Source organism: Paroedura picta, chromosome 13 (assembly GCF_049243985.1).
Source record: "Paroedura picta isolate Pp20150507F chromosome 13, Ppicta_v3.0, whole genome shotgun sequence".
NCBI lineage: Eukaryota > Metazoa > Chordata > Lepidosauria > Squamata > Gekkonidae > Paroedura > Paroedura picta.
In genome coordinates this window covers 2,710,435-2,730,788 of record NC_135381.1, presented here as the reverse complement: position 1 = coordinate 2,730,788, position 20,354 = coordinate 2,710,435, and the positions used below count along the sequence as shown (strand labels likewise).

The window sequence follows — 20,354 nt, the reverse complement described above, 5'->3', positions numbered from 1 at the left end:
GGTGGGTGAGTGCCCGCACACCAGGGGGAAGGAAAACCACTATGTTGTGGGAGGAGCCTCTTTCGGGCAAATCTGCATGCAAAAGTCGACTATAAGAGGAGCTTGTTTACCCATGTACAGGTGGTCTTCGCTGGGGTCGTCAAGCACCTGTCGAGGCAACAGATAAGGAGGTGTAAAAGCAGCGCCAGGGATGAGAACAGCGCAACATAACCACTCCGGATTCTGGGAGCAAACACCTTCAAAATAGATTCAGGTGGGTCACCTTCAAAATAGATTCAGGTGGGTCACCTTCAAAATAGATTCAGGTGGGTCACCTTTCAGGTGGGTCACCTTCAAAATAGATTCAGGTGGGTTACCGGGCTGATCTGAAGCAGCAGAACAAGGCTTGAGTCCCTGCAGTTTTCCTGCCCCAACCCTTGGAATCAGACACCTCCTCATTGTTACCACACCTTTTGCAATTTTTTTAAAAAACAGCACTAGAATATAGGTAGATCGATAAACTGTTGAAGTCTAAGTTTGGCAGTTCTTTGTGTTCCTAGCTCTCATTTAAAAAAAAAAGTCTCCAGTACTTTCAGCAGCAAAAATACGCCTTTCCCCTCTTATAGTCTGCAAGGGGAAAAGCCAGAGACTTACTTTTTAAAACATGAAAGCTGAGACCCTGCTACATCTAGGGTCGCAGGGAAATATCAACCTAGCGCAATCCTAGCGGTGAGTGTTTGCAAAGCAAAAACCCTTCAGATGGTGGGTGGAAGGGAGGAGGGAAAATGGCCACCACGTGGCCGGGAAAAGCTGCATTTTCTTCCCCGCACATCAGCCGGCTAGGCTGTGTTGAGACCTTTCCCAAAATATCGAAGCAAAGCAGTTGTTCGAAAGATTGGAGAAAAGCTGGGGGATCCCTGGAGAAGCATAAATCCCCCACAATATTGCAGTGAAGCGAGGTTGTGTGTGTGTGTGGGAGGGGAATGCTTCACACCAGCAGTGACCCCTGGGCAGGTAATCCCTGCAGGATCCATCAACACCTTCATCCCGATCCCCGTTTTGGATCCCGCTCCAGTCCAGCCTCACCTCCACCAGCTTGACTACATTCGGGTGGTCAAGTTTTTTCAAGATGGCGATCTCTTGATACACCTGCTCAATGGGGCCTTTGGGTTGGCAGAAGCCTTCCAGGGGGGGCCTGGCACCACGAGGGGGAGGACGGCCTGTTTGAGACACACAAGGAGGACAGTAGATTCCTGTGCCGTGGGGGTAGCTGCTGCCAAAGGAACATTAAGAAATTTGGCCAGCCAATCCAGTCTCCAGCCCTCATTTAGAAACCTTGGTCAAGAAACGCCCACCTGGCACCGCCCACATCCTAAAAACACGCTTGGCAGGCACAGTGTCACCCATGCTGGGGACTCCTGATCTAAAGCATCCCAGCCCTAAATCCCACCCGCCTCAGGCTCCGTCTCCAAATCTCCAGAAATTCCCCCACCCAGAGCTTGCTTTCCCCATCCCAAGGCCTTGTGCTGGATCAATCCCCACATTTTGATAGCTTTTCTCTGCTTTTTACTTACGAGGAAACCCCGCTTGCCTCATCAGCTTCTTTTTGGAAAGCACTTTCATTGCCTGGAAGATAAATTAACGAGTTGCTAAGATCGGGACACTGAAAGCAGGGGGAATCAGAGTCCCTCTTTCTCTTAAGAGTAAAAAACATATATTGCAAACAGTCTTTCTGCAGGAGGCCAGAGAATCCGTGGCCTGCCTGCGAATCACGTGGACAGCAGTGGCTTTGGACGGTGGCTTCATTCTCAAATAAGCAATGGCCAGCTCCTAGCATCTTTTCCAGTCTGGCCCCTAGGCACAGAATGTAGTCAAGGCGTGATTCAAACTCAGAACCCTCTGCTCCCAACCCCTTTCCATTGCATCAAACTCACATAGTAGGTGTTGTCATCTTCATTGTATGCCAGCTTTACGACCCCATAGGAGCCCTGTATGGATGGGGGAGGGGGGAAAATCACACAACAAACATGAGTTATAGGCCAGTTGGGTCTTGAGAATCCCCCAGTTTGGATTCTCTAAAGCCCACCCCCAAATCGGTGGCCCAAGAAGAGACTCTGTCTAACTGCTGGGAGCTTGGTGAATCCCGGACCACGTGCCCGCAACCAGATGCCTGGTCAGAGTCGCCCTTTGGTTCCCTTGCCTCTCCCGGGGGCCAACTACAATTCCTCCCAGCCTCGCTAGCCAAGTCCAACTCTCAGAGAATAGAAAAAGACCCCCAAGATTCACCTTTCCGATTTCGTCTTTCAGTGTGTATTGATTTAGCTGAACGCAGTCCTAGGAGAGAGGAGAACGGAGTTAAAAATGCATGAGCCCACAGGCTATGCCGGGACTGAAAAAGATGTCATTCATGTATGTTGCATTACTCGCATGCGTCTCCTTTTTATATCTGCGCTCAACATACCTTGCCTCCGGTAAGCACTTGTAGATGCTCCTAGATGCCAAATGGACCTTACCCAACCAGAAGAAGAAGACCTGGGTTGTTATACCCTGCTTTTCACAAAGGAGTCCCAAAGTGGAATATAAGCCCTTTTCCATTCCCATTTATGGCCTGGCTGAAAAGCATTGCTGGCAGGGGAAGAACATGGGATCTCAGGCCTTTGCACATGCACAAGGTCTAATCTGGAGAGCCAGGTTTGAGTCCCCACTCCTTTCACGTGCAGCCAGCCGTGTGACCTTGGGCCAGCCACCGTTCTCTCAGAGCTCTCTCAGCCTCACCTGCTTCACAGGGTGTCTGTTGTGTAGAGAAAGGGAAGGCATTTGTAAGCTGCTTTGAGGCTCCTTCAGGTACTGAAAAGCGGGACACAAACTGCTTGTCTCTCTTTTCAATCAGGCCAAGGCCTAAGGCCCTTCCCTGCATCCTGCAATTGCAAATTCCATAATATTTGCTCCCCTTTTCAACAGAAGGGGAAGCGCAGCAAAAAATATGTGTTCATCGATTACAGTTCTTGGGTCATAAAGCATCAGCAGCAGGGCTTATTGCCACTTTGGGGCGAGATAAATCTTCCCAGCCCCTAGCAATAATACCTGAGTTTTATTAGTTCTATATGGGCTACGGCATTTTCTGGGCACCGATAACGGCCCACACTGAAAAGAGAGAGCGAAAGTCCGCCGAATCCCATTATATTTAATGTCGAGACGGTCGGATTAAACAAAACAGAAGCCTCCTTTGCGGCCGTTCGACACATCAGGCCTCCCATGACCAGGAAGCAAACCCATTTTTATAGCGCCTTATAAATGTCTGGCTTGCTTGGGGCTCAAGACAGCAGCCCCTGGAAATGAAATAAGAACGAGCTTTACAGCGTTTTCTCCCCGCCCCCCCTGCCCTTGCCTGCCACTTATTCATTGGCCTGCTTCCAATATAAACTCAGGGGAAGAAACAGCAGGTTAAAAGGAAATATTCAAAGTCTCAGTTGAATTCTGAGTCAGAAGAATTAAAATATAAATGAAGGTAGAATGCTAAAATAGCCTCTCAAGGGTTTGTGCCTGGCGGCCATATTTTTGGGCTCGTTTTGTTACAATCAGTGTCCAAAATCTGTTGAGATCGATTAATTTTGTCCAAAATTTCCAAATCACATCCAGTGCTTGCTATTTATTTAAAGGATTTCTGTCCCACTCTTAAAAAGAAACCAAGAAAGAACCTCAGAGCAGCTGATTGAAGAAGAGGGCAACAGCAAATTAAAAAAAAAATGGGTTGGATCCTGCGCTTGTGCTAGACCAGGGGTAGTCAAACTGCGGCCCTCCATATGTCCATGGACTACAATTCCCAGGAGCCCCTGCCAGCATTCGCTACCCCTTTGACTACCCCTGTGCTAGACCTTTGGCACAAATGGAAAGGCAAGGAAGGAAAAAAAAGGGAGGGCTGTAGCCATCTGCGCATTCAAACACTCCTTCATTTCCACTTGCGCAGGATTTTGCAGAACTAGTTTTGGAGGAAAGCAGGGGGTGTTGCATCAGATCCTTTGCAGGTGGAATTGCATGAAGCCTGTTTCTATTTCCACGGCTGGATCTAAGGCTTTTTCTGGGACGGTCAACAATGAACACATTTTGAAATTCCACCGTGACACAGAAATCCAGTTCCTCGGCCAAGCCAGCTGAATGATTGCTTGATATAGAGGCAGGGGTAGTCAAACTGCGGCCCTCCAGATGTCCATGGACTTCAATTCCCAGAAGCCCCTGCCAGCATTCGCTGGCAGGGGCTTCTGGGAATTGTGGTCCATGGACATCTGGAGGGCCGCAGTTTGACTACCCCTGGTGTAGGGGGCTAAGGGGGGAGGTGGCTCAGCTGGTTCCTTGCTGTCAGCCAATCCCCGGTCAGTTGTGTTCAACTCAAAACATTTCCTGCCTCCTGGTTTTTTATTTTCCCCCAACTTTCTCCCACCCAGAGATGAGCAGGAGTGGAACTGATAAGAGAGTGAGGAGAAAGGGGGAGGGGAGAGAATTTTATCCCACAAGCTCTTTGGAGATATTCCCTTCCCTCACCCTTCCTCCCTTTCTTCCCGTCTAAACCAATTGCAGACCTCCCCATCTGCTGCATAAAACACGCATTGATTTCATGCGGGGAGATGGGTGTGCATTAGCATAAGTGCGCCTTCCTTTCTAATGCATAATTGAGAGAGAGAGAGATCAGGAAGGAAGGAAGGAAGGAAGGAAGGAAGGAAGGAAGGAAGGAAGGAAGGAAGGAAGGAAGGAAGGAAGGAAGGAAGGAAGGACTCAGGTCTAAGGAAAGAGAATAGGACTCAGGGATAAGGGAAGGAAGGAAGGAAGGAAGGAAGGAAGGAAGGAAGGAAGGAAGGAAGGAAGGAAGGAAGGAAGGAAGGAAGGAAGGAAGGAAGGAAGGAAGGAAGGAAGGAAGGGGAATGAGAAAGGAGGGAGGGCTGGGAGCATCAATTCCGCCCACCATTGTTTTCAATCAGCCAGCTTTGCCGTAGATCAGGGGTAGTCAAACTGCGGCCCGCCAGATGTCCATGGACTACAATTCCCATGAGCCCCTGCCAGCGTTCCATGCCGTAGATCATGCCAGCCCCTATATGGATTTTCCAAGGAAATTCTGTTTCTCCCTCCCTGCCTGCACCCTCCGTGTAGCTGATTGCCAGCAAAACACCGATCCACGGGGGGGGGGGGGGGTCTATAAATAGAGCAATTCAGACAAATGTGGCCAGCTCCGTGAGGGAGCAGGGGGGCAAGTCTCCTGAGTCGCTGCCCCATTAGCGGCATGACATTTCGGTCAGTGGAGGCGGGGAGGGAAATGCACGCCTGTCTCCCCCCTCCCTCCCTCCCCACTGTCCCCACGCTGACCTGCTGGAAAACAACTTCTGGGAGAGAATGGTGGGCCTTCTATCGCAACGTGCTGCTTACAGGCCAAAGGTCTTTTCTTTTCCCTTTGGGCGAAAGGAGCTCCGTGTAAACGCAGAGTAGCCCTGCAAGGATGTCAGGTAGTTGCACCCCTGGGAGTTAGAAGAGGGCATTTTGAGAGGATGTATCAAAGCGGGATTTCCGACGTAGCATGATAGGATTACAGGACCACAGGGGCTGAAGTGAGATTTTGTACGGGTTCTAATAGGATTTCAAGCTTTGTAAGCCGCTGAGAAATGCCCCGGGTGAGCGGCAACTGAAAAAGAATCTGTCAAAAATAATATCTATATTTTAAAAATTGGCAAACGGTGTGACTTGCTTGTTTAAGTTACATGCAAGGAGTCTTGCTGGTAAGGAGGGATGCCATCTTCCAGGAGAGACCTGGAAACTTTAAAAACTTTGGAAGTTTTTAAACAAAGGCTGGAGAGCCATCTGACGGAGAGGCTGATTCTGTGAAGGCTCAAGGTGGTGGCAGGTGATAATAGATGAGCGACAGGGTTGTGAGTGTCCTGCAAAGTGCAGGAGGTTGGACTAGATGACCCAGGAGGTCCCTTTCAACTCTGTGATTCTTAAATCTGGAATAAGTTCCTGACAGTTAGAGTGGTTTCTCAGTGGAACAGACTTCCTCGTGAGGTGGTAGGTTCTCCATCTTTGGAGATTTTTAAACAGAGGCTGAATTCTATGATTCTCTGATTCTACCCCCTCTGCCGAAATTACAGCTTATCTCCAGACTACAGAGATCTGTTTCCCTGGAGCAAAAGGATGCTTTGGGGGGAGCACTCTATAGCACTCTACTGGCCTGAGGTCGCTGTCCTCCACAAATTCCTTCTCCAACTTTCCAAGAGTTTCCCCACCTGGGAGGTGGGATCAGCAAGGCAGATTCCAGCCCTTGAATACAAATTCGGCATGAGCAGTGGAAAAGAACCCAACCTAGTACATCAAGAAGCCAGATGTGTGCCACAGACAATTCTGTTTCAGTTAACTAGGCGAGACAAAGATTCCTGTTCCTTCAACTGTTCAACACACCAGTCCTCATGGAGAGGAATCATTAAAAGCAGGGGTAGTCAACCTATGGCCCTCCAGATGTTCACGGACTACAATTCCCATGATCCCCTGCCAGCGTTTGCTGGCAGGGGCTCATGGGAATTGTAGTCCATGAACATCTGGAGGACCACAGGTTGACCACCCCTGATTAAGAGGGTACCACAGAATGCAGATATGGGCCCCGACAGCATCTGGGATGGAAGACAATTCCTAAAGGAGGAGCTAGAATAACCAGGCCGCTTTTGCAAAGTGTGGCTTCAGACTGCTTTCAAACGGCTTCCCTTACCTGCAAACCGGTGATAGAAACCCTGTGGGATTCTATCGTCGGCCTCCGGGGCAGACGAGGTGAAGAATGTGGAGACGTGACCGGAGAACAAGGGAGGGAAGGATAGATGTAGCGTCCGTTGACACCCACGTTGCCCCCGGGGGACTGGACCAACTGAGACCTCTCCTGGAGGGAAAGTTTTCGGCTGGAGAGATTCAGTTTGCTTCGCGGCGCCTTCAACGGACCCTCCGGAGCCCCTCCGAGGAGACCCTTCTCCTCCGTTTCTCCGGGATCCAGCGCCATGGGTTGATCCTCACAGGGTTCCATCGGTTCCTCGTCCCCCAGACCGTCCGGCTGCTCCTCTCGAGGCCTAGCGGAAGAGTCATGCTCCGTCACGACGACAAAAGCCTCCATGTCAACCAGGCAGTGGACATTCAGAGCCAAGAAGTAACGTGGGGGGTGGCAGGGCTCTGGAAGGAGGCCAAGTGGCTCATCGCGGCCTACAAGCTCCTTCGAGGCAGGCCTGCGGGAGACGCATGTTGTCATGGTGCGTTCGACGGAGAGATTCCAGCGGCTCCGTTAGCTCCATCGGATGCCTGATCGAAACAAGAAGAGGCAAAGACAGTCAGACGGAGGGAGAGGAGCACTGCTTCATCAGCAACTGCTGGCCCACGAGGCCACAGTTATTCGGAGGCTAGGTCTATGCCGGGGGTCCCTGACCTTTTTCTTCTGCTAAGCACCCTTGAAATTCTGGTTTGGTTGGCGCAGCCACGAAATGGCAGCCACAGCTGACCTCCCATCCTTGTGAGGCTGCCAAAGTGAATTTCCTAATCCAGATCGGGCAACACTGCTTGTTGCCACCCCCGCTGCCAAAATTTCTCCTAACTTGCACAACAGTGCAAGATGGCGGCGCTCTGAACCCTTGGCATCTGGTTCCCCTAGCCCTAGAAGACGGCAGTCAACTCATCGACCTCTCCCACCCCGACCTGGAAGTAAACCATGTCCAGTTCATGAAGGTTTTAATACCTTTCAAGGTTCCAAAATGAGGAAAACGTGACATGCTGGGTGACTTTCAAATCGATGCTCCTGAAATGGGGGGAGCAATCTGGATTTATTGAACACCAACGGGGGAAATGAATCCAAAATGTTTCTGTTGTTGCTTCCTCTGGCATGCAAAGGGTACCAAGATGAGATCTGGGAATGAATTGGGGGGAGGAGGGGCTTACAGAGCTTTGCCAGCCCCTCTGGGCAGCATTCCACAGAGAAAAACCTAAAGATCCTTTCCTAAGATCTACCAGATCATCTTCAAAGGGCATGGCCAATCGGAGACCTCGACAGGTATATTTTAAAGGCGCTCCCCCCTCCCTCCCATTTGAACAGCAGCCCTATTTCTGAACTTCCTGTCTGACATGAAACCCCCAGGGATAAAAAGGGAAGAAAAACTCACAGTTATTTTTTTCCCTCCCCTTTCCCCCGTTATTCTTAACACTTTGGAACGGCAGTGATCAAAATTAGAGACAGGCGCATCTAAAATTAAAATTCCTGTGAAAGTTGTGTCCGCCCACCCAGGGACTCTGAATCAGCGTAACCGAAACTAGACGTCAGAGATACCCCCCCCCCAAAAAAAAAACATTCTGCAAGGAGACAAACACATTCTCGCTCTAAACTGCACAATCGAATGACAGAGATAAATAATACCGTTTTCTCAAATCTTCCAGATGTTTGCCTCTGGTACCCACTCAACACAATGTGTTTTCATTTGATTCTGGAATTCAAATTTAAGACAGCAGCGTGAGAAAAATAAAAGTACTATATAGGTATAGAAAATGAAGACCTACAATGACAACAAAAAAGGGGAAAGACTCCAGTACAAAAGAGAAGCAGGAATATCTATAGCCATGCCCCTTATGTTTTGTTCGGGTCATCGTTTTGCTAGGAACATTTTATGAGGTAAAATTGATGTCCTGAATATTGACCGTTAGATGCAAACATTTCAGTCCTGGGGTGCATAAATTTTGGGCCTGGCAAATTTGTGCTAAACAAAACTTGGAGCGCATGCTTTGATTGAACTTCAGGTTTCTAGTTCATATGAAAACTCCAATAACGAAGACCCCATGCATCAAAGAGGTGGATTCGAGCTGTGCAGAGCAACCCCGGTAAGTACAAATTGGGCTACAGGAATATAGCAAAGACCCTGAAAAGCACATGGGGTACGCGCTTCAGTGCCAGAACGCAAGCCTGCACATCATGCGGAGTAAAATCTATGACGCACATTTCCCATTGGCACGGTAGCCACGGCTGGCACCGCTCCGCTAGTGGTACCTGTCAGCGCATCACAACCAGACTTTGGTAAAACCCCATCAGTCCGTGGCACGCACCACAGCAGTCAGCTCCCCGAGGCAAGTATGCCGTCCCGGTTAGGGCCTGCCTCTCGGGACCTCAGCCAGCCACTGCATATAAATAATTATCCCATTGACTGGGAACGGTGCCCAAGTGGCCGACTCCTCAGCCGCTGCCCTAAGTCCCCATCCCTGAAAGCCCACATCAGAAACGGTACCAAAAAAGGAAGTGGATTGGCAGGGGACAGAGGAAACGGAAGAAGCGGCAGCGGTCACAGAGCAAAGAGGCTGAGGTCAGAGGAGACGCGAAGACAGCCCCTTGGAAAACTCCCTCCTATCATGCAGCGAGTAGGCGGAGGGCTGGTCTCAGCTCTCTCTTGTGCTAGTGGGATCTGTGCACCTTCGCCCGCTGTGCCATCTTCTCTTTCTTCGTGCCAAATTCCCCCCTCCCCTCCCGGTGCAGTTTCCAATGTTCTTTTTGCATGCCGTAGGATCGGCACCAGACACCTTAAAAGAAATCCCATAAAGGGAACGGCTGATCGGGAAATGCCACTGATGAGAACAGGCACAAAGCGAAAGGGGAATCTTTGCACAAGCTCAGGGCCTCCAGACAAATTTGGGAAATATATCCTCGCTGTAAATTCAGGATGTTGAGATAGCAGCCCGGAGTTAAATGGAAATGAACAATAGAATCGTAGAGTTGGAAGGGGCCATATGGGCTATCTAGTCCCACCCCCTGCTCAGTGCAGGATCAGCCTAATACCAGGAGATTTACCAATGGGTATTAGTTGTAATTGTTGTTATTATTTATTAAATTTCTAAACCGCACTCCCGAGACCGGCTTAGAGCAGTGAACCTACAAAGATTGTGAATAACAGCAATGACAACAACTAAAGCCACAATTAAATAGTAGCACAATCCCACAATTAAAAACCTATTAACTATTCAGCAGCATCCTATTAATGACTGAGAGAGAGAGCGAGAGAGAGAGAGAGAGAAATTACCCCTGTGAGTATTGTGGGCCTACACTTAGGCTCATAGAGTTAGAAGGGATCTTGAGGTCATCTAGTCCAACCCCCTGCAGAATGCAGGAAATTCACACCCACAGTGACCCCAATTCCATGCCCCCCCCAAGAAAACCAGAATCCCTGGTCAGTCTGGCTGATCGTTTCTGATGCCAAAGTGGTGACTGGCATTTCCCTGGGTATCCAAGAAAGAGCCACAAGAACCAAGCACTGGCACAGTCCCCTCCACGCACTTGTACATATTATTTCCAAAACAGCAGCATAGACCCCCACCCTTTTAAACCACCGGTGCTTCTGGTCCCCACTGAATGTGAATGCCACTATTTAGTTACCTGTTGGGTGAAGAAGGATTTCCTTTTGTCTGTCTGGAATCTCTCGCCCATCAACTTAAGCCAGGGATTCCCAACCGGGGAGCTCTGGGGTTACGCAAGAGCTCCCTGGGGTTTGGGTGGCTTCTGACATCACGAGACGTCGCTGGGGCCTGCTTCCCCTGTGGCTCTACAGGCCTAGCCTCTTTCTCCAGGATGGAAACGTTAAACAATCGACCGCCTGATCGTCTGGCTCCCGCATCTGACTCCCACACCCGCTTCTCTGAAGGGGCACCTCACCACTTCCGGGGTTCCTCGAAGCCTGGAAAATATCCCACGGTCAAAAGGTTGAAGGCGGCCGACTTAAGCTACTCTCGTGGGAGGGGGCGGAAAAGCTTGCTTCCCACCCAGTTTCTCTGTCCTTGGTTATGATGCTTTAATAATTCTACAACCGGCAATCATCCCTCTGCCCTGACCCAGACGGATCTCGTCATTCAAGTAGGGTCAGGCGTTAGTATCCCGCTGGGAGACCATGATTGCTCTCCAGCAGCAGGTGACCGCAACATCTCCGAACAGCTCTTGCCTCCCAAAAGCTAGGAGGCTAAAACGTAATGGTGCTTGAGACAGATCATGCCACATCCCCGTGCTTTGCCGCCTGCTTTCTGAACTAACCCTCCTTATCATCTTGGGTTTCCGCCTTCAGCACTTTTACCCTCGACGTCTCTTTTGAGATAAAGCCACCAGAACGGCATGCAGCGTTCCAGATAAGGGCACGCCGTGGATCTAGACCTCCCTGGCAGTTTCACATTCAGTCCCTTGCCCGGTAATCCCTGGCCTGCAATTTTACCTTTTCACTCACGTGCCCCATTCAACGTGGGTAGCCGTGTGACGGTCTATTGTTGCAAAGTCACCGCAAAAACCCACAACAGCCCTTTCAATGGGTTTCAACCAGTTCCAGCGCTGGATTTGGAGGGGAGATTTTGCCCGCTTTCCGCACGGCGTTTGTTTGTGCTTTTATGGCACGGCGGAAAGCAAAAGGACTCGTACCTTTATATCCATTTTTAAAATATGTTTGCATTGAGAAAACGCATTTGCAGCCTTTCAAGCAAGTCACGCTTTGATCGACAGAGTGTGAACTTTCGCAAGATATTACTTCCTATTCGCCGCTAGCCGGGGACGGGCTCTTTTAAAGCGCGTGTTCATATGTCAGCTCAGAATTAATTCATTCCTCAGTTGCTGCAGGGCGAGAGAAAAAATCGGTCAGAGCTGAACTGGGTTGGGTTTTTACGGACAAATAAATGCCAAGGGAGGGAGACTGAAATCGGCAACCGATGTATTGGCCCGATCCAGCGTTCCCATTTCGTTCGCCTTAAACCTCTTGCTGCGAATGGTTAGCACAGCAGTTTGCAGCAACAAAGATAGCCTTGGCTCTCGAACGCTTCTATCTGGAAACTCTCTCTGGCCTCTAAGGTGCCGCTTGGGGGTGGGGGCAAACCTGGTGACCCTAAGCAGGGCCTTCTCTGTCGTGGCCCCATCTGGCTGAATTAACATTAATAATCCTCTAGCTTTTGCCGACATGCCTGTCCCAAAAGTCCTCCTACAGAGCTTTATTGCTGTTAACACCTGTGCGTCTTTGACTGATTTCAGCATGATGGCAACTGGAGCTCTGTTCTGATACGAAGGCTCAACAGCTTTAGAAATCCGTCATAGCCTCCGGTTTAACGGAGCCGTCAGGGAAAGGGTGCGTCTCCCCTCCGCCCTTCCAATATATGCTTTGGCTTAATAGTAGCCATTCAAGGAAAACCAGGAACTTCCTGATCAGCACCCGGACGGTCCTTGAGGCGGGACAAACTGGAGGAGGAACAGGTTCTGCTGAGGTTCCCCCACCCGCATGCATGCGCTGCACGTATGCACATAGCCCTGGGTGCAGTCTTCCAGGCCAGGCTGGGATGCGAAGGACTTTCTGTCCGGCCAGCCCTCGGGCTCTGCCTGACCTCTCTGCCGCCGCCTCCAGAGCCCGGCTCCCCAGTCCAGCCCCCCGGCCGACTTCTTGCTTGTTCTCTGGACACTGCACAACCAACATGCTCACCTGGAGCCCCATGAAGCTGCCTTATGTGGAATCAGACCCTCAGTCCACCAAGCTCAGAATTGCCTGCTCTGACTGGTAGCTGCTCTCTGGGGCGTCAGGGGAAGGTCTTTCTCATTACCTGCCAACTACCGGATCATGTCCACTGGAGATGTTGAGATTGAACCTGTGGCCTTCTAAATTGCTGCTATCCCTTGTGCTTCCCTCCTCCAAGCTACACATCCCCAACTCCTTCAGCAGCTCTGCACAGAGTCACGGCCCCTCCCCCAACACACAGCAGACTGGCAGCAATATCAGAATCACACAGAGCTGGAAAAGACCACCAAAGGCCATCCAGCCCAGCCCCCCACTTTCTCAGAGAGCTAAAAACTGCACACTCCTGGCAGGTGTTCATCCAATCTCCTCTTCAAAACTTCCAAAAAAAAATTCCAGGGTGCTGCTGCAATAATATTGATTGGAATTTGGTGCAATTTATGCAACACGTCGACTCGAACCCAGGACCTCCTGCGACACAAAGCAGACGCCCTACCGCTAAGCCATGCCATTCTTTGCTAGACTTAAGCCGCCTTTGCATGTGGATTTCACAACACACCTCCGAACCCTCTGCAGCGCCATGCCGATGAAGCTATCTGTTGGTAAAAGTTCAAACCTTTCCCTCCTTCCCCACACAGGTGACACCAGTAATGTAAAAAATAGCACAATCAGGTCGCAGCTGTTATCTGGCCTCCTTCACTGCACATCTGAAAAGTTCTCTCTGGAGAAACATAAAACCCCTCACTGGACACCCGTTTCTGCCAGAAAGAAAGTCTGGTGAAATCTTTACACCTGCCAGGCTAGCTTTCTGTATGCAGGGAGATTCCCCTTGGGGAACACTGAAGCACACAACCCCAGCTCAAAGAGGCACACACATACCTGGGATGGAGCTACAGTCCAAGCCCCGGTCAACCACACTAACCAGCCAGTGGAGAGTCCGGATTTTAGCCCAAAGATTATCTTGCAAAAATTAGGACCAGGAAAGGAGGGAGACAACCCATGCACCTTGCTAGTTTTCCGCTGGCTGTGTGCAGTTCAGGAACGGTGGGGAATGTTGAGAATCTGCAGAAGTAACACTTTGCATCTTGCGGGGAGTGGGGGTTGGGAAAGAAAGAGATAAAGCAGAGGAGGACAGGGACAAAAAAGGGAGCAGGCAAAATGAATCCACCGGGAGAGAGAGAACAAGAAGTTCCCCTGAAAGGAATTTATTCTAAAAGGGACAACCAGGCTCTTTGTTTCTCCCGGACTGATCTATCGCAATTCCCCCAGCTCGGAGTACAAAAAAGGTCGCTCTTTTCATTGGACTCAAACCTTGCTCAGGGAGGATTTGAAACAGCCATTTTGTTCAAGGCAAACCCACCCACACAAATCTGTGAAATCCTTGAGAATCTAGATAACGTGGGCTACAGGAACGCCAATGGTATTAACCCACGCCTTGCTGGCTGGCTGGCTGGTCTGTGGGCAACAGTCCCATGCAGTCAACCTGTGGTCCTCCAGATGTTCCTGGACTACAATTCCCATGAGCCCCTGCCAGCAAATGCTGGCAGGGGCTCATGGGAATTGTAGTCCATGAACATCTGGAGAACCACAGGTTGACTATCCCAATACATCAAGAAGTCATCTACAAAAAATTCACGTGACTTGGGTTCGTTTATAGAATTACAACAGAGATATGGATATTTCCTCTCTCGTAGGAGACCAGAAACTGGGGTCAAGAACAGGAAATATTTGCGGCACGTGCGGCTAGCTTACGGAACTCACCGACGGGAGAAATAGGAATGACCACTAAATTTTCAAAAAATTCATCCCTGGATGTCTACTGACGATGGTTCACTGTGACAGCAAAAGCGAACCTCCACGTACAGTGGCACTGGACCCCTGAATGGCCGGGCGAAAACCATGGGTGGGGGCTTTTGTCATTTTGGCCCGCTTGGGAGCAATTGCGCGACAATTAGCCAACCATTAGGTCTCTGGCCTGATCCCGGAAGACGGATCAAAAGGTGCTCCATAATTAATGCCACGCAGGCCACATTGGTTCGTTAAAAAGCCCCAAGCATTAATAAATAAGTGTTTGGGTAATGCTGACCCCACACACAATGACCGCTGTCAGCATTATGAAGTGAGACGCAAACCAGAATTGGACAACACATTGTCCTCCAAGGTTTGCAGGCCTTTCCTAGACGCCCACAATCAACAACTGCCTCTTAACTCCATTGCAGGAATTTTGCAGCTCTTACAGTCACTTTTTCAAAGAGCTCCCACTCTTTGGGGGAGGACTGGGGAGATGCTCAACTTGAGGAGGGAGCCTGTGACCATCTCCAAGGGGAACCTGGCCCAGCGCCCAAATTTTGTACCCTGGGGACCTGGCAAAAGCAAAACCACAAAGGGATGAATTTTCTTTAATTCCACAATGTTCTTTGCTTCTTAGTTTCTGAACACCAACAAACATGTGCAGCAGCCAGCATGGTACGGCCCTCGCACCTGAAAGGCTTCGGAGACTGTACAGGTGGAAACAGGGGTTGGAATGCACTTTTACCCCCAAATCTGAGAAACTGAAGTTAAGCTAAGAGCAATCTGTTATAGGCGCTGTTTTTGGTGTCTGTGGCCCATGAGAGGCCTCTACCACCTGCCCTCCTGAACCAGTGCTTAGAATCCTAGGCAAACTATACGTGCACACACACACACACACACACACACACACACACAAACAAGATCTCCACAATGGCTTGACTGCATTATTTCACAGGGTGAGGGGTTTCGGTGATTAGAAGTTACCAAGGGTAACTTCTGGGTTTAAAAGGACCAGTCTTAAGCTAATGTGCATGTGCACACACTCAGTTGAAACACTGCTCTTTTGCACTCCGACCCACCTTGCCGATCATCCCCCATGGATATGGGCATTGGCACAAGAGTGGTGCTGGAAGAGACAGCAGGCCCCCATCCCGTGTGTCCCCCCCCCATGCTTTTGTGCCACTAAGGGAGGGAGCCGGAAAAGACGGAGACCCAACGTGAGACGGGTCGATTCCACCACGGAAGCCACGGCCTTCAGGTTGCGAGGCCTGTTAAGGGGAAGGCGGTTTGGAGGATGTTCATCCGCAGGGTGGCCGTGAGCCGGAAGCCACTTGAGGGCACTGAACACACCCAAGGCGGCCAAGAGGCCAGGCAGAGAACCCGCCAACGTCAGGCCGCTCCTGCACCCCTAAATAGGGTCTTAACATCCTCAAAACAGAAGAGGCCTCTAGTGTCTGCCAAGCAGCTCACCAGGTTTATTCTGGCTTTTCTGTGCGCAGGTGAGCTCCCTTCCCTTCCTCGGGTGCGCCGGAGAGCATGGCCACCCAGGGGTCCTCAACCCCTGAGACCAATTCGGCTCCTCTTTTGACAGAAGCCCCCTCTGAGGAAGGCCGACCCCAAAAGCTCACGCTGGGAATGCCTCCGCTTAGCGGGGTCAGGGCTCCTTGCAGACCCCCCCTCTGGACGACCAGCCCCCCAGGCTCCGTGGCCAGCACACCACGTGACTGCTGGGAAGCACAGCCATAGAAGCCAATGGGGGTGGCCGACCAGCCGAGCATCCCTGGGCTCCCGCGGGACTGGGCGGGGGGGGGGGGGGGTGACCTCCGGCTGCCAACCAGCTGCGTCAATAGGGTTGCCAAGCCCCCGGGGAGGCCTGGAGATCCCCTGAAATCACCCCTGCCCTCCCGGTGACAGTTTCCCCGGCCTGCTGAGGAAAGTGGACGACCTGCCCAGGCATCTCCCGGGCAGGCAGTGGCAACCCTAAGCGCAGCGTCGGAAGAAAAGGAAGCCCCCCCCCGGCAGGGTCTCCTTTCAGGAGGGGGGTCCATCCTCTCTCCATCACCGGCAGGCCCGGAGAAGCCCTCGCCGCCCCCTCCAGCCACGCGCGCCCGGCTACCTTCCCCGGCGGGACCCTCGGCAGGGGTCGGACTGGGGGGCTGTGCAGGCGGCCCCCGCGGAGGGCGAGGAAGAGCCGCGCCGGCCCCGCTCCCGGGATGCGGTTGCGCTTTGCAGCCCCTGCAGCCCCCGCCCAGCCCTGCCTCGCCTCGCCTCACCTGCCGGGCGCCCCTCCGGCCCCTCCGGCTGCAGCCGCTGCGCAGCGTCCCCGTGGCGCGGGCGGCCCGGCGGCCCAGATGCGCGCGGGCGCCCCGATTGGCTGCAGCCCCAGAGCCAGAGGCGCCGCGCGCCAGCCAGCCAGCCAGGCAGCCAGCGCGCCCCTCATTGGCCCCGCTCCGGCCCGCCCACCCCGCCGAGGACACGCCCACCGGCCAGATGTGCGCCCCGAGGGGGAGGAGAGAGGAGGGGGACTTCGCGCGCCCCTCCCTCCGGCAAGACGAGGAGGAGGAGGAGGAGGGGGAGGCTGGCGGCAAGGCAAGGCAAGGCAAGGCAAGGCAAGAGGGGAGGAAGGCTAACGGAGGCCAGCGAGGGGGCCTTGGGTCGTCTCAGTTCTCCCAGGGCTCTCTCAGCCTCTCCCACCTCACAGGGTGTCTGTCGTGGGCAGAGGAAGGGGAGGGAATGTAAGCCGCGTAGAGAGTCGGAGGGCATGCTGGGGGACCTTGGACCAGTCGCAGTTCTCTCCGGGCTCTCTCAGACCCACCACAGGGTGTCTGTCGTGGGGAGAGGAGGGGAGGTGATCAGAAGCTGCTGCTTGGAGACTCCTTCAGGGAGTGAAATTTGGGAAACACAAATCTTTGTTGCCTTCTTCAGTCACACCCTTAAGCTGCTTGTGTTGTGGGGGAGAAACTGCTGAAGTGTTGGCTTTCAAAACCTGCACAGCCAGTCAAATTTCCAGTGTCTAACAGCCCCACATGGCCTCAAGCCGCTTCCTAAAAACATTGGGTGCTGATAGGCACCACATTGAGGACCCCTGCTCCTTGGCATCCCCAACAAGCACCCTCCCTTCCCGAAACTCAGACCACCCTAGACTCCTAGACAGATCTCCAGGTACTTTCCAGGCTGGAGATGGCAACTGCACAGTTGCCAGTCTTTGCATCCCACAGTAAGAGTGTGGGAACACAGAAGCAGTTCCAAACATTCTGTTATTTCTCTGCAGACCCAACCATAGCATCAGAAGAGTGCAACCTTGCAGGTTCTCCAATTTTTTCAGCAGGCTGATGGGTAAGTACGAAGGAGATACAGAAGAAGACAGGAAAAAGTGCCTTGGGGTAGGAGAATAAGGCCATCTTTCTGGAAAAGCTAGAAGAGCCAGGGCAGGAGTCCAGGGCAGAAACGGCCATGTTTTTCTTTGCTGATCATTTATTTATTTTACAATGTATATATCACCACTCATGAGGGTTCATCCCTGCTTTTAAGGCAAGTGTTTTAAAAAAACAACACCATCATAGATACATCTGCTTTTTAGGCAAACATTTTAAAAAGCAGCTATCATAGTGCCTCTGATTCATGCATAAAAAAAAACAAACTCCAGAAAGGAAAAGGCAAATTCCAAACAATTACCATGAACCATTTTGCAAATATTCTTGTGTGGGTCCCCACACTACACAGCTTTGGCTGGTCTCGGAGGAGACATATTTAATAAAGAGCCTGGTCTTTTAAAAGTACTTTATTCTGGAACACTTCTTATAGTTTCAGCGGCCTGTTTTTATGATCTTTATCCTCGGCCTTTTTATGCTGGCTATTCATGTTTTGTTTTTATCATTTTATAGTGGAAGCAGGGCCAGGTAGGTTCCTAGAGATAAAACATAAAAATGTCCCAATTACGTAAGAATTCCTGAAATGGCCTTCCCACCTCAGATGTTTATTTTCTCTGGGAGACGATGTGCCTGTGCCGGGTGATTTTCCCAGCACTCCCACACTCTGTACCATCAACCATAGTAACCTGCCTGGGTTTCCAAGGCACCATCCTCAAAGTGCATGCTTTCGTATTTTCTTTTCATATTGACAGGACTAGTGAGCCAGCATGGTAGGAGAGCCAGGATGCTGTGTTGGGGAAGCGAGTTTGATTCTCCACCCTTCCACCTGCAGCCAGCTACGCAACCTTGAGACAGGAACAGAGAATCAATCCGGATGGATCTTATAATCACTGAACATTCTTGCTGTTTACGGCAACAAGAAATCATTCCGATCCAAATAGCCAAATATCCCACAACATACATTTGCTCAAGATCAATGGCAGGTGGGAACAGGCCTGCCCTAACAAGCGCCCCGCGAGACTCTGATCAATTCAGGATATCTGCACAAAACCCTGCAGCTTTTGAGGGCAGCTGGCACAAGGCTGAAATGCCCTCTTGAACATTCCTGGAAGAATTCCCTCTGAGAAATGCCCTGTCACAGAGGCAAGAGGAAAACAGGCAGTGCTCTTTTTTGATGCTTACCGTCCGCACGAAGGTCTCCCAGGGATGGCTCACCTGCAACTTTGGGGATCTGCTACAAAAATGCATGCAAATTCCCTGAAACGGCAGCAACTCTGGAAGCAGAACAAGTGAGGAAACCTCTCCTCACCTGGTGCGTCTGGCTCTTGCTAAGACATTATCAGCCACTTCCATGCCACGCCCGCTGAGAACACAACGGCCCCTGCTTGCATTGGGATCGATAAGCGGCAGGGAAAGTAGAGGCGGACTCTCCCGGCTGCTGCGGTGTGGAGCAGGTCAGCAACCTTGCAACAGACCGACTGTTAGGAAAGCACCATTCAGTGCCCTTTTCAGCACGCTCTCCAGACGGTACTGCTACCAAGCCAAGGGGCAAGCTGAGGCAAGAGCCTGTGTGGGTGTGATTTCCGGTGCGGTCGGCTGTTAGTACTTCACAATATTCCTAAGCGCTGCACGTGGCATGGAGCATCCTCCATCAAAGTCAGGGGATAAGACTGCAAAACTAAGGTTCTAGCCCTCATGGCCAACTCCCCAAGTCTAACATTCTGAACAGCTAAAGAAATGTGATCCAAACTACAGAGCTAAACAGTGGCCACATCACAGGAGAAGAGCTATTTATTTTATACCCCACTTTTCACTGCCCGAAGAAGTCTCAAAGTGTCTTAACATCGCTTTCACTTCCTCTCCCCACTACAGACACCCTGTGAGGAAGGTAGAGCTGAGAGAGCTCTGAAAGAACTGTTCTGCTAGAACAGCTCTGCGACCAGCTCAAGGTCACCCGACTGGCTGCATGTGGAAGAGGAGTGGGAAATCGAACCCAGCTCTTAACTCCTACACCAAGCTCTGGCAAAAATGGCTGCTTTGGAGGGTAAATTTGACAGCATTATACTCCACTGAGGACCCTCCGGGCCCAAACTCCTGCCCACTCCTGGCCCCACCCCCCAAAGTCACCATGAACCTCTAAATCCAGAGCTGGTAGCCCTACTCCAAGGTGCTACTGGACCTGAATCTAGCTGCTTTACTCTATACCAATAGAGTTACCCTCCGAAACGATCTGAAACTATCTTCATGGATTGAACCTGGGACCTTCTGCAGGCCAAGCAGTCAGGACAGATCAGGTTGACCACACATGACCACCTAGACTAGGGGTAGTCAACCTGTGGTCCTCCAGATGTCCATGGACAACAATTCCCATGAGCCCCTGCCAGCGTTTGCTCATGGAGCTCATGGGAAGTGTAGTCCATGGACATCTGGAGGACCACAGGTTGACTACCCCTGGTCTAGACAGCTGCCATACTGGGGACAAGCAGAGCCGTGTAGAGGCCAGACAGACGAAAGCCGTGCCCCCCTGGTTCTTCCAGCGGGGCTGTTTTGTGTCCAAGGTTTTAAAGTCTCTCCACGCAGACACGCTGACTCCAGCGAGCCGAGAGGACGAGAGCAGCCACGGACATCGTGGAGTTAACGTTTCAAGGAGAGGGCTCCTCAAGATGTATTTACATTACTTTTGCATGCGCTAAAAGCCGGT

The 20,354-nt window shown here is 51.4% G+C and overlaps 1 protein-coding gene and 1 long non-coding RNA gene across 9 annotated transcripts in view; both read right to left on the bottom strand.

Annotated features, from left to right (window-relative positions):
* Positions 1 to 16,716, bottom strand: part of CAMKK2 (calcium/calmodulin dependent protein kinase kinase 2) — a 28,464-nt gene extending 11,748 nt beyond the window's left edge. For 2 of the 8 annotated variants that reach the window (XM_077308080.1, XM_077308086.1), the window contains exons 1-7: positions 16,556 to 16,715; positions 6,722 to 7,296; positions 2,266 to 2,313; positions 1,914 to 1,967; positions 1,554 to 1,605; positions 1,066 to 1,199; positions 111 to 147 (exon numbers count right to left, since the gene is read on the bottom strand). In XM_077308080.1, coding sequence (XP_077164195.1) covers positions 111 to 147; positions 1,066 to 1,199; positions 1,554 to 1,605; positions 1,914 to 1,967; positions 2,266 to 2,313; positions 6,722 to 7,246 — 850 coding nt within the window. In that variant the 5' untranslated portion in view covers positions 7,247 to 7,296; positions 16,556 to 16,715. Of the gene's footprint in view, positions 1 to 110; positions 148 to 1,065; positions 1,200 to 1,553; positions 1,606 to 1,913; positions 1,968 to 2,265; positions 2,314 to 6,721; positions 7,297 to 8,398; positions 8,466 to 10,396; positions 10,990 to 16,550 lie in introns of those variants that run through there. The other 6 variants (XM_077308087.1, XM_077308088.1, XM_077308081.1 and 3 more) reach the window with 5 other exon arrangements.
* Positions 16,717 to 17,697: 981 nt separating this feature from the next.
* Positions 17,698 to 19,170, bottom strand: LOC143822675 (uncharacterized). The gene is made up of 3 exons (XR_013226229.1): positions 18,836 to 19,170; positions 18,344 to 18,498; positions 17,698 to 18,189 (listed from the first exon to the last, which is right to left on the bottom strand). It is a non-coding gene; the product is annotated as an uncharacterized LOC143822675 (long non-coding RNA).
* Positions 19,171 to 20,354: the final 1,184 nt, after the last annotated feature.